At 45.8% G+C, this 13,555-nt stretch overlaps 1 protein-coding gene across 1 annotated transcript; it reads left to right on the forward strand.

The window, feature by feature from the left end:
• Positions 1–1,409: 1,409 nt before the first annotated feature.
• Positions 1,410–4,482, forward strand: sox4a (SRY-box transcription factor 4a). Its single transcript, XM_054763751.1, has one exon. It carries the CDS (start codon positions 1,785–1,787, stop codon positions 2,865–2,867), a length of 1,083 nt encoding a protein of 360 aa, XP_054619726.1. The 5' UTR covers positions 1,410–1,784; the 3' UTR covers positions 2,868–4,482.
• The last annotated feature ends 9,073 nt before the right edge of the window (positions 4,483–13,555 follow it).

Genomic DNA, 13,555 nt, shown 5'->3' on the forward strand with positions numbered 1-13,555 from the left:
TCTCAGTTGGAAAAGGGCGTATTGCACCCTCAGGGTTGGGAGTGAGGTTTTGCCCCAGGTGGAAGAGTTCAAGTAGCTCAGGGTCTTGCTCACAAATAAGGGGAGGCTGGAATGTGAGCGTATACCGGAGCGTCATAGTGAAGAGAGAGCTGAGCCAGAAGGCAAAGCTTTGAATTTACTGGTTGTTCTGCATTCCTACCCTAACTATGCTCATGAGCTTTGGGTAGTGACCGAAAAAGCAAGATTACGGATACAAGCGGCCAAAGTTTCCTTTATAGGGTGGCTGGACTCACCCGAAAAGAGCCTCCTGGATGCCTCCCTGCTGAGGTGGCAGACCTACAACACACTGGAGGGATTATGTCTCACAGAAGGCCTGGGAACGCCTCGCTCGTTGTCCCCCCGGTGGAGCTGGAAGACGGATGGGAACGGGAAGTCTGGGCTTCTATACTGAGACTGTTGCCCTCATGACCCTGACTCGGATAAGCGGAAGAAAATGGGTGGCTGGATATTCTCAAAACTTTATTGCATTTTTATTCAAATTTTTCCCTTTTTTTCTCTTTGCCCGTCATATGTAAAGCCAAACTAAGTATTACCATTAGTAATACATATATATTTTTGCTTTAACATAAACATTGTCATGAATAAAGAATAGATGGCTACATAACGGATGTTATGTAAGAAAAATTCCAGGAACTGATGAAAAATAAAACTTCGTTGTATTTTCATCCGGGCTGTGTTATGAAAGCATGCCTTTGCTTGTGTCAGTCATCTGTAGCAGCTCGTGACATCATCTCTGTTTAATGATAGACAGCTCTGTATATAGAACTACTGTACGCACACACTTCTACATGCACACTCGATGAGCTCCCTTTGGCTCCAGCCTGACATCTAGCGACACAGAGGGTAATGTGATCCTACATGACATGAACATGTGAACAGACTGGAAGCAGGAGGGCTGTGGGGGTGAAGAATCATTGCGCTGCTTAGCCTTGGTGGAGCCGTATTCAGTAGACGTGTTGAGAAAACACGTTTTGGACTAGTTTCATGCTCTTAATTGCAGGTGGTAAGCGCAGGAACGATGTGAGCTTTCGAGATACAAGAGTTAGCGAAACACATGGCTGCCTGTCACCTCCTTGCCTCGCTATTGCGCCAAGATTGGTGATTTACATGAGTAACTTTGATTTCAGCAGCACATAAATCACGATATGGGTTGCGATAAATAGATGGTCTCCCTTCTAGAGTCTGACAGGAATGAGGTCAGACACACCGATCCTCATTGCACATTATTATTATTATTATTGCCCCGTGTCTTTTTTTCCAACCAATGAGAAGACGAGGGGGCGTGACCCCAGAGAAAAACTTAACGCTGATTGGCTGTCGTGCCCCGCAAGGAGGCTATAAAACGTGGACTGGCTGTTGTGTTTACAGTAACGTTTGACAGAGCGCGCAGGAAACGGGGAGACTATGAGAAAGCGCAGCTGCTCCATTCAGCCACATGGTTCCTCAACCGCACACACAAGCCGCGCTGCAGACGTCCACTTGAGGGACTCGCACTGGTGCCGTCCACAGTGGCGTGTTCTCAGTCCACTGGGCCGAGTTTTCAGCCGCACAGGCAGTTGAAAGTTTACGCTTGGATCGTCGTTTTTTTTCTTGACTCTTTACTAAAGTTGAGCCTAAGAGAGACAAACACAGGAGAAACTTTTTTGTGTGAACTGAAAAGAACAAGTGTTTAGAGAGTGTGTGTCTCTGTGTGTGGTGTTTTTTACGCACAGTGGGGTGCAAGGATGGTGCAGCACATGAGCCACACAGAAAGCGGCCACGCTCTTTCCCCAGCCGGGGACTCCACGGACACTGGAGATATGGACCTGGAGATGGATGTCTCCCCCACCCCGGCGTCTCCTTCCTCCGGGGAGCGGAACGACCTGGCTTGGTGCAAAACCCCAACAGGCCACATTAAGAGACCCATGAACGCCTTCATGGTGTGGTCGCAGATCGAGAGGCGGAAGATCATGGAGCAGTCTCCAGACATGCACAACGCGGAGATCTCCAAGCGGCTGGGCAAGCGCTGGAAGCTGCTGAAAGACGCAGATAAGATCCCCTTCATCCGGGAGGCGGAGCGGCTCCGGCTCAAGCACATGGCCGACTACCCAGACTACAAGTACCGGCCCAGGAAGAAGGTTAAGTCCGGGAGTGGGGCGAGTAAGGAGAAGAGCTCGGAGAGAAGCAGCAAAGCTAAAAGAAGCCCCGCGTCTAAAGCAACCAGCCGGACTCACAAGCAGAGCAGCAAGTCCACCCCCCTAAGTCAAGACCACGCGTCCCCTGGTGACCACCAGACTCTTTTCAAATCCAGGTCTGGAGCCAGGCAGATCCCCGAGAAGCGCACAGAGGCTAGACGCAGCTTCGCGTTCACCGGTGCAGGGAGCTTAGAGAGCGGTCCTCCCTCCGTGGGAGTCCCGGCAAGTCCCACCCTGAGCAGCTCGGCCGAGTCCAGCGACCCACTGAGCCTGTACGAGGAGCAGAGCCCCGGGGGCAGCGAGTCGTCACACACCGCCCGCCTCAGGTACTCCCGCGCGTCCTCACCGACACCATCAGCCTCGCACTCCTCTTCATCGGTCTCCTCCTCTTCGGATGAAGAGTTTGAAGACGAGCGACTCGATTTGAACCCGAGCCCCGGCTTTGAGAGCATGTCTCTGGGCGGCATGGGGTTCTCAGACGCGGAGCTGGACCGGGACTTGGACTGGAGCTTCGGGGAGTGCGGCGCCGGCTCCCACTTTGATTTCCCCGACTACTGCACCCGGGAGGTGAGCGAGATGATCTCAGGAGACTGGCTGGAGTCCACCATCTCCAACTTAGTGTTCACCTACTGAGAGGAGCCGAGGGGCACGTGGAGACGAACCGTGACGAAGAGGAGACAGTGCGCTTGGTGCGTCAGACGAGGGAGTGAAATGCTTAGTCTGCATTTGGACACAGAGGAGGAGTGAATGTACGCAGAGAGATATTGACTTCTCACAAGAGAACTGCTTAGAAACTGAACATTAGGGAGGGAAAAGGGACACTTGGTACCATCAAGTTGTTATTCAGGTGTATTTGCTTCCCCCCTCCCACAAGTACTTCAACGCGCATGCTCTCCTGGATGAGGAGGATTTAGCTGTTGTTTCATGTTCATTGCTGCGTAATTACGCAATGTGTGAGACCTTTTCTTTTTTCGGGGTTTGGACACAATTCACGATCACCAGCTTCTCTTTCAACGGCAGGACTTCAAAATAAAACTCAGTGCACAATTCAGGACCAACGCTTCCCCTTCCCATCCCAATCTGCATCCTTTCTGCCTAGAGTGCTTCAAGTTTGTAGTTCCTCTGCGTCAAGATGACTTTTTTTATATTGATGTATTTATACCGGCCAAAATTTTTTGATACATAGAAGTATTGTTCTCGTGCAGGTCTTTTGTGTTTGTGTGCACACACACCTGTCTGTATCCAGCGCGGAAGGGCTAGAAGTGTATCTTATTTAAAGTGTCTGACCTCTCTCACTTTTTGAGTGTGTCATGATTTTTTTACTTGTATTTTTGTACAAAATCTATAGAAAGTCGAAGAGGGATCGAGGGAGGGGCAGCCTCCGACATTGTGCAGAGAGAAAAGAGGGGGGTGGGCTTGGTTTGGCACAATCTGACCTCACACAGTGTTTACAGTATTTTTTACCCACATGCTTCTTAATGGCACAGTGACTCCAGTTTCACCAGCCAAGTACACAAACGCTCCACCGAGGCTCCCAAGTCTGAGTGGCGCCTCCAGTCAAAAGACCCCAGAGTGTCACTGTTAGAGCTAATACCTCTCTGTGCTTTTCTTCTTTAAGTTTTATTTGAACCACTGGATGGAATCTCACACTCATTCCACTTTTGCCTACAGGAGGGAAGGAGGTGTATGAAGTGCTTCATCTGTTCCAAAATAGTATTTAACCTTTCTGTACCTGTTGGCTAAGTATAGAAAACGGCTAATTGTTTTTTTTTTTTTATTTCTATATTATGGCATGGCAAAATAGCATTTGTATTTCAGATTCAGGTATATGTAGCTATAGCTGTTGTGTTTAAGATTTTTAAAAGAATAATAACATGAAGATATTTATGTAAACTGACTGTACTATAAACAAAGATTGTGTGTTTTATGTATGATGATCAACGACAGGCACTAGGACGGCCATCTTTGGACACCTTGAAGAAGATGATTGTGGTCCAGGAGTTTTCTCTTTTCCAAGACATCTTTTTTTTTTTTTTTCATTTGTGCAATATGCTGTGTATGACCATGTTTTGTCCAATCATGCCAATATCGTTTTGATGTTAAAACTAAAAACAAAAAGAAAAGGAAAAAAAAAACAGCCAATGTTTTGGGTCAATCACTGCCTCTCAGACCTCTGTACAGATTGTTGTTTTTATTTGTATTTCTTTTCCTCCGCGAAGGAAATAAAATCAGCTGGAACTGAAAAGTACATTCCACGACTGCCTTTTATTTCGGTGTGCATTGTGTTTGTAGTGCAGACGGCGAATCAATAGGCAAGCCGGTGAATCGATAGGAGTGGTCTCATTCACCCTCTCCCGTCTCGTACTACACGTGCAGAAAACGTGGCTGCCATGGTAACACTATCCAAGAAAGAGAGGATCCAATCCTCCTGGGAGGAGCGTGCCGTTCTGTGTGTATGTGTGCAATAAGGGACGTAGTCTGAGCCATTGGCGGTGGGGGTGGGGGCAGACATTTCTGCAAGGCATGACTAGAATAAAGGAGGAGAATGAGGTGAGTGTGTGTGCTGCTGAGGGAGGGAGAGGGTGTTTGTCTGTCCTGGTCCCAAATCCAATTAATTCCTTCTGGATGCATTCATTTGTCAAGTACATATGACGAGAAAGCCAGCCCTAAGATGCCGTCTTTAGTGTGTATCAATTTACGCCCTGTTCCACAAGAGACAATAGTAATTATTCCATCTCTCTTTATGTATGCAGGGTCATCTGCAGGCAGGCCTAATGAGAAAGATAAGGCACGGTCAACATCCCTAAGACAAGATGTCCACAATCACAGGAAGTCGTGCGTGAGGTACAATATGTGTAATGTAAATATATACAGTGTGTATATAATAAGGCAAATGAGTGTTAACAGTATTGCCTTGAGGAGAGGATGGCGTGGTGAGCTTGACCTTCAGTGGCGTGCCTCAGTGTATCTGGATCCTGTATGAGTCGACAAAGACACAAGCACAGTTAACGAGATACCACCCACAACCATGCGTGCACATAATACAGTGGCACCTTGGTTTTTGTGAATTTGTTCCAAAATGTCTGATGAAAACAAAGGAAATCCAATGATCCATTCCGACACCCAAAAATATGAACAAAAAATGCATTTTATGGAGAATAATTGTAGTTTTACAATGTGAAATCATTTCAAATGACGAATAAATGGAACTTATCATTATTTGAAGTTGATCGTGTTTCTGTTTACCAAAGCGCTGGCACTTGCGACATTCTTTGGTTGGGTTATTTAGCAGCCGCGCTCAAAAAAAAAAACGCACAGGCAGTGAGTCAGCAACGCGTAGGTTGCTTTGATCGGGTACTCGGATTATCGGAAAGATGCGATACTGGGCAAACGGACTAGTTTGTTACATGCGATATTGGGCCAAAACCGAGACAGTGTACGAAAACCGAGGCGAAATTTGACTGTACTGTATAATGATATCTCATGCAAGAGAGACATTTCGGTATTAATGTAACCCAACAGCATTTACAGGAAGACATGCACTAATGGGCGGTAGGATTAAATAAGCTTTGCTTCTTCTGAGCCGCACGGTGGCCGAGTGGTTAGCATGTTGGCCACACATTCGGGAGGTCGAGAAGAAGGTTGGGCTTGGCCACCCCTGGTCACTGTCTGGGCACTTATTGCCACCCTTATGTGAGTAATGGTCTCGCCTTGGCCACCCCGATGAAACATTTCTGGCTCTGCCACCAGACAGCCCCTTTGGTCCCCCTGCAAAGACGTTTTGCTTGGCGGCAGCCATGTTTTTCATAATTTCTCCAGGCATGTGCTTGCTCCCCTAAAGGTTTGTACCAAATTTCACGGTGATTCAACTAAACACCCTAAAGTTACAGTGGAGATGTGTGAGGAATGTCAAGTCAACCTGACCTTTGGGGTCCAACTTAATAACAGCGCCACCATGTGGTATCGTTGTCAGAAAAATAATCGTACAGGCAACACAGCAGAGGTGCATGTTTTGACAAGTTGTTACCCTTTTGTGTGCAGCGGTTCAAGAGTTTTAAGTGTTAGTTTACATCAAGCTGTACATATTGTGGATGGAGACACTGATGGTATCCATTATGGCAAATAAATCATTTGGAGAGCTACCCTTCCTCAATGTCAGGCATCTACAGCTATGTACAAACTACCTGAAGAAAATGCAGTACAATTAGCATCATTGTGTTAATTTTACACTGAACACCAACAAAATATTGTAAAAAAGGGCCTCTATGTCTAATGTTAGGTTTTGCCCATTAATATAATGAAACCATTTACAATACGGTGTAAACCTGATTATTGTTTTTTAAAACATAAGTGGAACAAAAGCTGGCCTCGCCCTGATAAAATCTTACAATTTAATACAGTGTCTTTACAACATAAGTGCGGCTTGCACTTAAGTCTATAACCTGCACATACAAGATGGGATAAACATAAAGTGAAGAGAGAACACACTCCATAGTCCCCGCAGAGGAATTATAGGACGAAAATATTGGCAGACGAGGGGATAAAAATACTATATAGTCAACATAAACGCACTTCAAACATCACACTGGCGGTCGCCGCCACGGCTGCAGGTAAACTATAGGAGCTTTATAGCTATTTTTATTCCATAAAGGAAGACGCTGTGCAGTCCAACTTGCTGTAGGTGTCATTGACAAAAAGTGTAGTAAATAGAAGCGGGGCAATCAGATACAAAAATCCCACTCAATGATGTATGAATAAGAGTACACAAAGTGCATCTCTCAGGGTGCATGTTTATTTTTATCGCTCCTCCTGTTGGAGTTGAGGGTAGTAAAAAAAAAAAAAAAAAAAAAAAAAAAGGTAAACAGATGATATTTTGAGGTGATGCTGCAGTAAGAATTCTGGGAAATGCTTGTTGTTGACTCCTCAACCACTTTGTTTACTTCCCAGAGCTGACAGCACAGGCGGGGGCGAGGCCAGCTGCACATTACAGTACAATCCAATAGTTGACAGTTAGTGTGAGGTTAAATGGTGTCTGGGAGTGGAAGGGGACGCACGCGGCCCATGTTTGGCCCCCCCACTGCTCCCACCCCTGTCCCCAGCCTCGTGGATGGGATAAACAGGGTAGTGCCCCCATTAAACATCCGTCAGTAGATAAACTGTGGACTGGCGCAGATTGACAAAACATGACTGGGCTTCAGTTGTACACATACGCCATGGAGACAAAAGTATTTGGACACCTCGGGGAAGACTTATAAGAAACCGGAGTGTGTCCCGTCACCCGGAACAGTGTTTCTGGAAATGTTTCAGAAAAGGAACCACTATCATAAAATCTCTTTGAAGACATACACACAATGGAGGGCAATACTGCCACCTAGTGGTGTTTTATGTGCATCGCTTGGCTTAATACGTGTTGTGTAGCATGTGCTTGTTATTCATTTCATTTTATTTTATTGCTATTTACAGTACTTGGCCGAGTGAAAACTTGGAGTAGAGCCGCTGCTCCTCCGCATTGAGAGGAGCCATATGAAGCTCCTCTGGCATGTGGTCAGGAAGCCTCCCGGACGCCTCCCTGGGGAGCTGTTCAGGGCACGTGTGACCGATCGGAGGCTTTGGGGAAGACCCAGGAAACCTAGCAGGTCAGTTTACATTTTTTTGGTCATATGTGATTTGTATCTGATTGTTTTCATGTCAGTGTGAACAGTACAATTCAGATTTTTTCAAAAGCGACTCAGGCCTTGTTCGTTCGTGGATATAAATCCAATATGTATCCAATGCACTGCAGTCCGAACAATCAGATCACAAATAGCACAGCAGACCCAATTGTCACCGAAAAGTGTGGTTCGAAAGGTACTCACTGATGTAGGCAAACGTTCTTCTTGTCAACCAAACTAAAACAAGTGTCAGTATAGCGGCTGAAGGCGATGTCCGACCACTCCTGGCTGCAACATTCACCGACACACTCCTCAGAACAGATGTTGCAGCAAGTTCTGCACGAACTGCGACAGACAAAATTCTTTGCCCTCTTTCTTCTTAATCTCCTACGTGGAATCACTTGGTTGACTGCAGTTGCACCAAATCCTTGAAATTGCCACAAATACGCCAGGTAGAGCACACACCTCAGCAGTATTTCGTTCCGTAAACACACGGCAGTGCATGTGACGTCGTGCTTTTGCCAGATGCTTTGCGTTCACGTTGACAAAGCGCAGTTTTACGGTAATGTGAACTCGCACAATTGGATTATAACAAAAAAAATTCAAATTGGGCATTATGCCCTGCAGTGTGAATGTAGCCTTAGTCTCTCAACTGGCCTGGGAACGCGTCAGGAGTCGCATGGAGGAGCTGGATGAAGTAGCTGGAGAGAGGCAAGACTGGGCTTCTCTGCTTAGGTTGCTGCCCCCGTGACCCACCTTGAAGAAGATGGATGGATGGTGAACGCAGGAGAAACACTCAACAAAGTTACTCTCGGACAGCTTGGGTTTTCTTAGGGACCACCAGTGGTCTGCGGACCGCACTGTTTTTCATAGATTATCCAAAATGTAAAATGTCTTGATAAGATAGTCCAGCACTTGATTGGAGTTTACGTGCAGAGTTTTTCAATTGTTAATTATATATGGATCAGATACTGTATTTGAGTCCATAATCTGGTATTTACTCATATTTAAATGTCGTCCCCTTGATAACTGTTGTTGTTTACCTTGACGGCCTTCGTTTCTGACACTGATGCAAACATGAGCAGAGTCATGCACCGCTGCATGTAGCTGCAGATCTTCTCAACAAGCACAGATGGATGCTATTAGGCGCATGAAAAGATCGCACAAGTCCACCTACACTCAGACTTTGGAGTCACTTCGACATCGTGGCACACTGTGTACTGCACATGGAGAACTCATTGTTGAGCATCGTGCGCTCCAAGTGAGTCATAGTGGTAGGTGTTTTGTGCTGTCGTACGCCCGAAAAGCTCCAAACAAGTTCTGAGAACGCGAGAGGCTTTGGATCATAATTTCTAAAGGCTGTCATGGCGCCGTGTTGAGGCAGTTACTTCTGTTGTATAAGCTCAAGAAGAGAGGCTAAAAATAGCGTGTATATCTAGCAATCATCACACAGGCAAAACACAAAAGATTCTCTTTCATTTCTGATAGAGTTGCGGAAGAGAGAGCTGAGTGGGTCAGGGAGTTGCAGACGGCGACCTACATGCAGCCCGCACTGCTAAAATTAAAACGTGTCATTCGTTGCTGTGACACAACCTAAATTACATCATCTCCACGGACAGTTGTCATCATTTTGAACACTCAGCTTCACTGAACCGGGGCCAACACAGTGGAAAAGAAGAGACAATTGGGATTCATAATTAATTCATGCTGGCAAAAACAAGCAGGTGCAAATGTCAACATTCTTCCAGGTCACAATGTCTGACAAGCTGTGCGACATCACATCGGACTGTTCCTGAAGAAATTAAAGTGACACAACATATTTAGGCTGGGTTCACACTGGTTCAGCCAGCCCAGCATTTCGCCCGAGCTCGAACCAGGGTCTGCAGAACGAGAGACAGGGGGGCCAGCCATGGAGATAAAACCCCGGACTGTCTTAAGGCATGGTCATGAGCTTTGGGTAGTGACCGAAAGGACGAGATCGCGTGTACAAGCTGCCGAAATGAGTTTTCTCCGTAGGGTGGCTGGGCTCTCCGTTAGAGATAAGGTGAGAAGCACTGTCATCTGGCAGAAACACAGGAACCGCTGCTCTTCCGCATTGAGAGGAGCCAGATGAGGTGACTCCTGCATCTGGCCAGGATGCCTCCCAGACGACTCCCTGGGGAGATGTTCAGGGCATGCCTGACCGGTAGGAGGCCTCGGGAAGACCCAGGACATTTTGGAGAGACTATGCCTCTCAACTGGCCTGGGAACGCCTCGGGATCTGCCGGGAGGAGCTGGACGAAGTAGCTGGCGAGAGGGAAGTCTGGGCTTCCCTGCTTAGGTTGCTTCCCCCATGACCCGATCTCAGATAAACGGAAGAAGATGGACGGATGGATGGTCTTAAGGCATCAGGGAGTGGGGCTTACCAACGTAGTCTTGCAGAGTTGCACAAGCTAGCATCCGTTACGCTCACCCTGCTAAACATCACACTCATCTGGGTGACAGCACCAATGTAACCTGCCTGGTTCGGCCAGCCCTGCCTTCTGCTCAAGCTCGAACCAGAGGCCGCAAATGAGGGTTGGGAGAGCTAGCCATCGAGCTAAAACCCCGGACTGTCTTAAGACGTTGGAGTGAACATACAGCTTGTTTTTCTATTGTGCTATATTTACCAAAACGATTTCACAAAAAGCTTCAAGAATATACTTTTAAAGAGCGCTGTTGTCACACACACAGAGGGAGTGAGCAGAGAGACAGCACATTTACACATTCGTCATTTTGTTATGATCTTGGCTGTCTTTTTAACACTGCTGCATGTAGCAACCACATGTGAATAGAACCACCTCTCAGTCTGCTTTTTCGGAGCACACCAGGGTTCGAATGATTACGTTCACTTGATCAAATAAAGCGTACCAGCAGAGCAAACACACCGGAGTTTGTTTGAACTAAACCAAACACGGTTCGCAAATGAAGTAACCCAGTGTGTTTAGCGACAACCTGATATTTTTATGATTGTGCTTTCTGTCATGGCATTTCCCTCAGCGTGAGCAGCTACAGTTTTAGATTAGAGTTATGCATCAGGGGAGATAAACTCTACAGCTATGTAGAAAGGTGTGAAAGCAGTCTGCTAATAAACAGCAGTATGTAAAAGAGCTTCACTAGTAGGTAGAAGATCACAGCTCATTCGGTGCAAGGAGGTGCTGGAAGGCTGTCAATAGCAGATGAGGGCAGACACGCTAACACCTGAACAAACTGCTCTGATGTTGTTGTACTTTGTTTTACTCTAAGCGGATCAGTGCTGTCTCCTCACATGGAACGTTTTCATAAAACACAACCATAGGAGGCTCCCATGGCCACCTCCCTCCGTCCCACCTCCGACACATACAGTGAGAGCTCACTGGACATGTTGTTCATGAGAAAACGTGAGAATCATGTGTTAGAGCTCTTATAGGTTTAATACCAGCAGATCTCAAGTCACGGTGGGCTTTCGGAGATGTTCTCATACCTTTTGTGGGATGATGGTGCACTGTCAAAACATGAGAGGCTGCTGAGAGTTCTTCATCTGCAAATACTTTTCCGAAGGGTTGAGCAAGGCTTAAACTCAATGAACACCTTACTGAAACGCTAAAAAGGAAAGCGAGGTCCAAATCCTCACCAAAATGGAATGCGATTTGACATGCATCAAAAACATGATGAGATTTTACACAGATGTAAACATCTCAAACTGGATCAGATCTGGATACAATTTTGTTTTATGTAATATGCATGATGTATTACTATGTTATCAGTGTGTAGATACTCAGCTGTGTGTGTGTGTGCGTGTGTGTGTGTGCCTCACAAAAAAATCCAAAAACAAATAAATAAATTCATTAAAAAAATACAAATCTTGTAATTTTTGAATTAATTTTGTGCTTTGTTCATGTACAAATAAATAATATAATGTGGAAATTCATGCATTTTGTTAGAAAGTGATGCTGAAAACGATGTGCACATGGAACCAATAATACGCAGCGCATGCGATTGCATGTATGCACTTTTATGTTATGTTATACTTTGTAATTTTTTTGTTTTTTCATGCAACGTGAATATAGAGCCATGTTTGTGTCCTTCCACAGAACTATGGAGCTTCTAACGCCAGCACATTATGGATCAGAGTGGACTGCATGAGACAAAGACTGGAGCAGGATGATCAGGTACAACTACATGGAACTCGTTAAAGTTCTGGAAAACTAAGCTATTTGGCCATCAGCCCAGCTTACATGACCTTGCAAGGGTTTTATCTCAGGCCAGAGGGTCCATTTGTTCAACTAACTTTGTGAAGTTCTTTTTTTTTTTTTTTTTTTTTGGTCATTTGTGTTTGAGCCGAGGGGCAAAAAGCTGCCAGGTCACTGTAGTTAAAACATTTGCAGGGTCAGGGGCGGGGATGTGTTTAGATTTGTAAAGCGTATTTAAATGCTACTCTTTGGCAACGACGAGACAAGTTCAAAAGTGGACTTTTCAAGGCAGTTCCTGTGCGAAGCCCCTGTGGCTATGACTGAATGCTTGAAAAAGAATCCACTCATGATGACTCACTTGCAGAGTTTTTATCTTTTCCTTTTCCCAAACTGCCTTATTAAGCCTGCTGTCGTGTACACTTCACTGACCTCTGCACGTAAACTCCAATCATGACCGACTTTGTCAGACAGACTGCCCAAAGCAGCATGGAATACTCGTAATTGGACATATTTGGGGAATGCACATGAGAAGTATTTGTCAAATCGCCCAGGTTGTCTGCTTTAAATATGCACGATTGTACTAACAGCTTAATCCATGTGCTAGATTTGGCTTGTCACACCAGTTTTAACTAAATGGAGGGATTTATTTTTAGGTGGCAGGTGAATTAGCAGAGGTGCACGGCGGAGAAAGAGTGTGTTCTAGTGTTTGCTCATTGGTGGTGGCCATGCTTGTCAACACCAGTTAAAGGTGCACAGTCCCATTTGTGCGCCTCTTTTGCTCTGATCTTGTCCTTCCAGAGGACAAAAAGATATTCTCTGTTCTTAGATTGAATACAGCCTTCATGTTGGAGCGGAGAGGCTCTTTTGTGGGCCCCGTATGTGCCTTTTTTGTGTGCTTTTGAATGCTGTGAGATATGTTGTTGTGACATGTCTTGTCTTCCCTTCTGTGAAAAGAAAAAACAAAGATAGTTGCTGCCGGATCCAGACAGCATAACTAATGAGTCACACACACACACACACACACACACACACACACATGCACGCACACAAATATACACAGTGTGGATACATGGGGGAGCCAGTGAGTAGGATATGATGTCACCTCCATAACCATAATTACCCGTCATAAATCATGTGGTGTGACACTCTGACACTGTCACAGAGTGAATGTGTGTCCTATGTGCCAGCCAGGGATGGCTGCGCTTTACTCCTGAGTGCCGCTGCAGTCGGCCTGATTTTTTGTATGTACGTGTGTGTGTGTGTGTGTGTGTGTGTTTTGACGTTCCTTTTCACCCATCACAGCCTCCTGGATGATGCAGAGTGTTTGTCTATGCTTACTTTGCTATTCGCTTAGCAGCAACAGTCAGTATGCGCTAACAATGCTTTCAATGACGGCCTTTATCTTCGCATGCCCGTTCTAACAAAACAACAAAAACAGTGCCATCACCAATAGAAAGTCTGTCTTTTGAACCTCATGTAC

The sequence above is a fragment of the Dunckerocampus dactyliophorus genome, chromosome 20, assembly GCF_027744805.1.
Source record: "Dunckerocampus dactyliophorus isolate RoL2022-P2 chromosome 20, RoL_Ddac_1.1, whole genome shotgun sequence".
In the NCBI taxonomy this organism is placed as follows: Eukaryota; Metazoa; Chordata; class Actinopteri; order Syngnathiformes; family Syngnathidae; genus Dunckerocampus; species Dunckerocampus dactyliophorus.

What these genes read in the sequence shown, in the direction of transcription:
- sox4a (XM_054763751.1), top strand. Translation starts at nt 1,785, where the DNA reads ATGGTGCAGCACATGAGCCACACAGAAAGCGGCCACGCTCTTTCCCCA.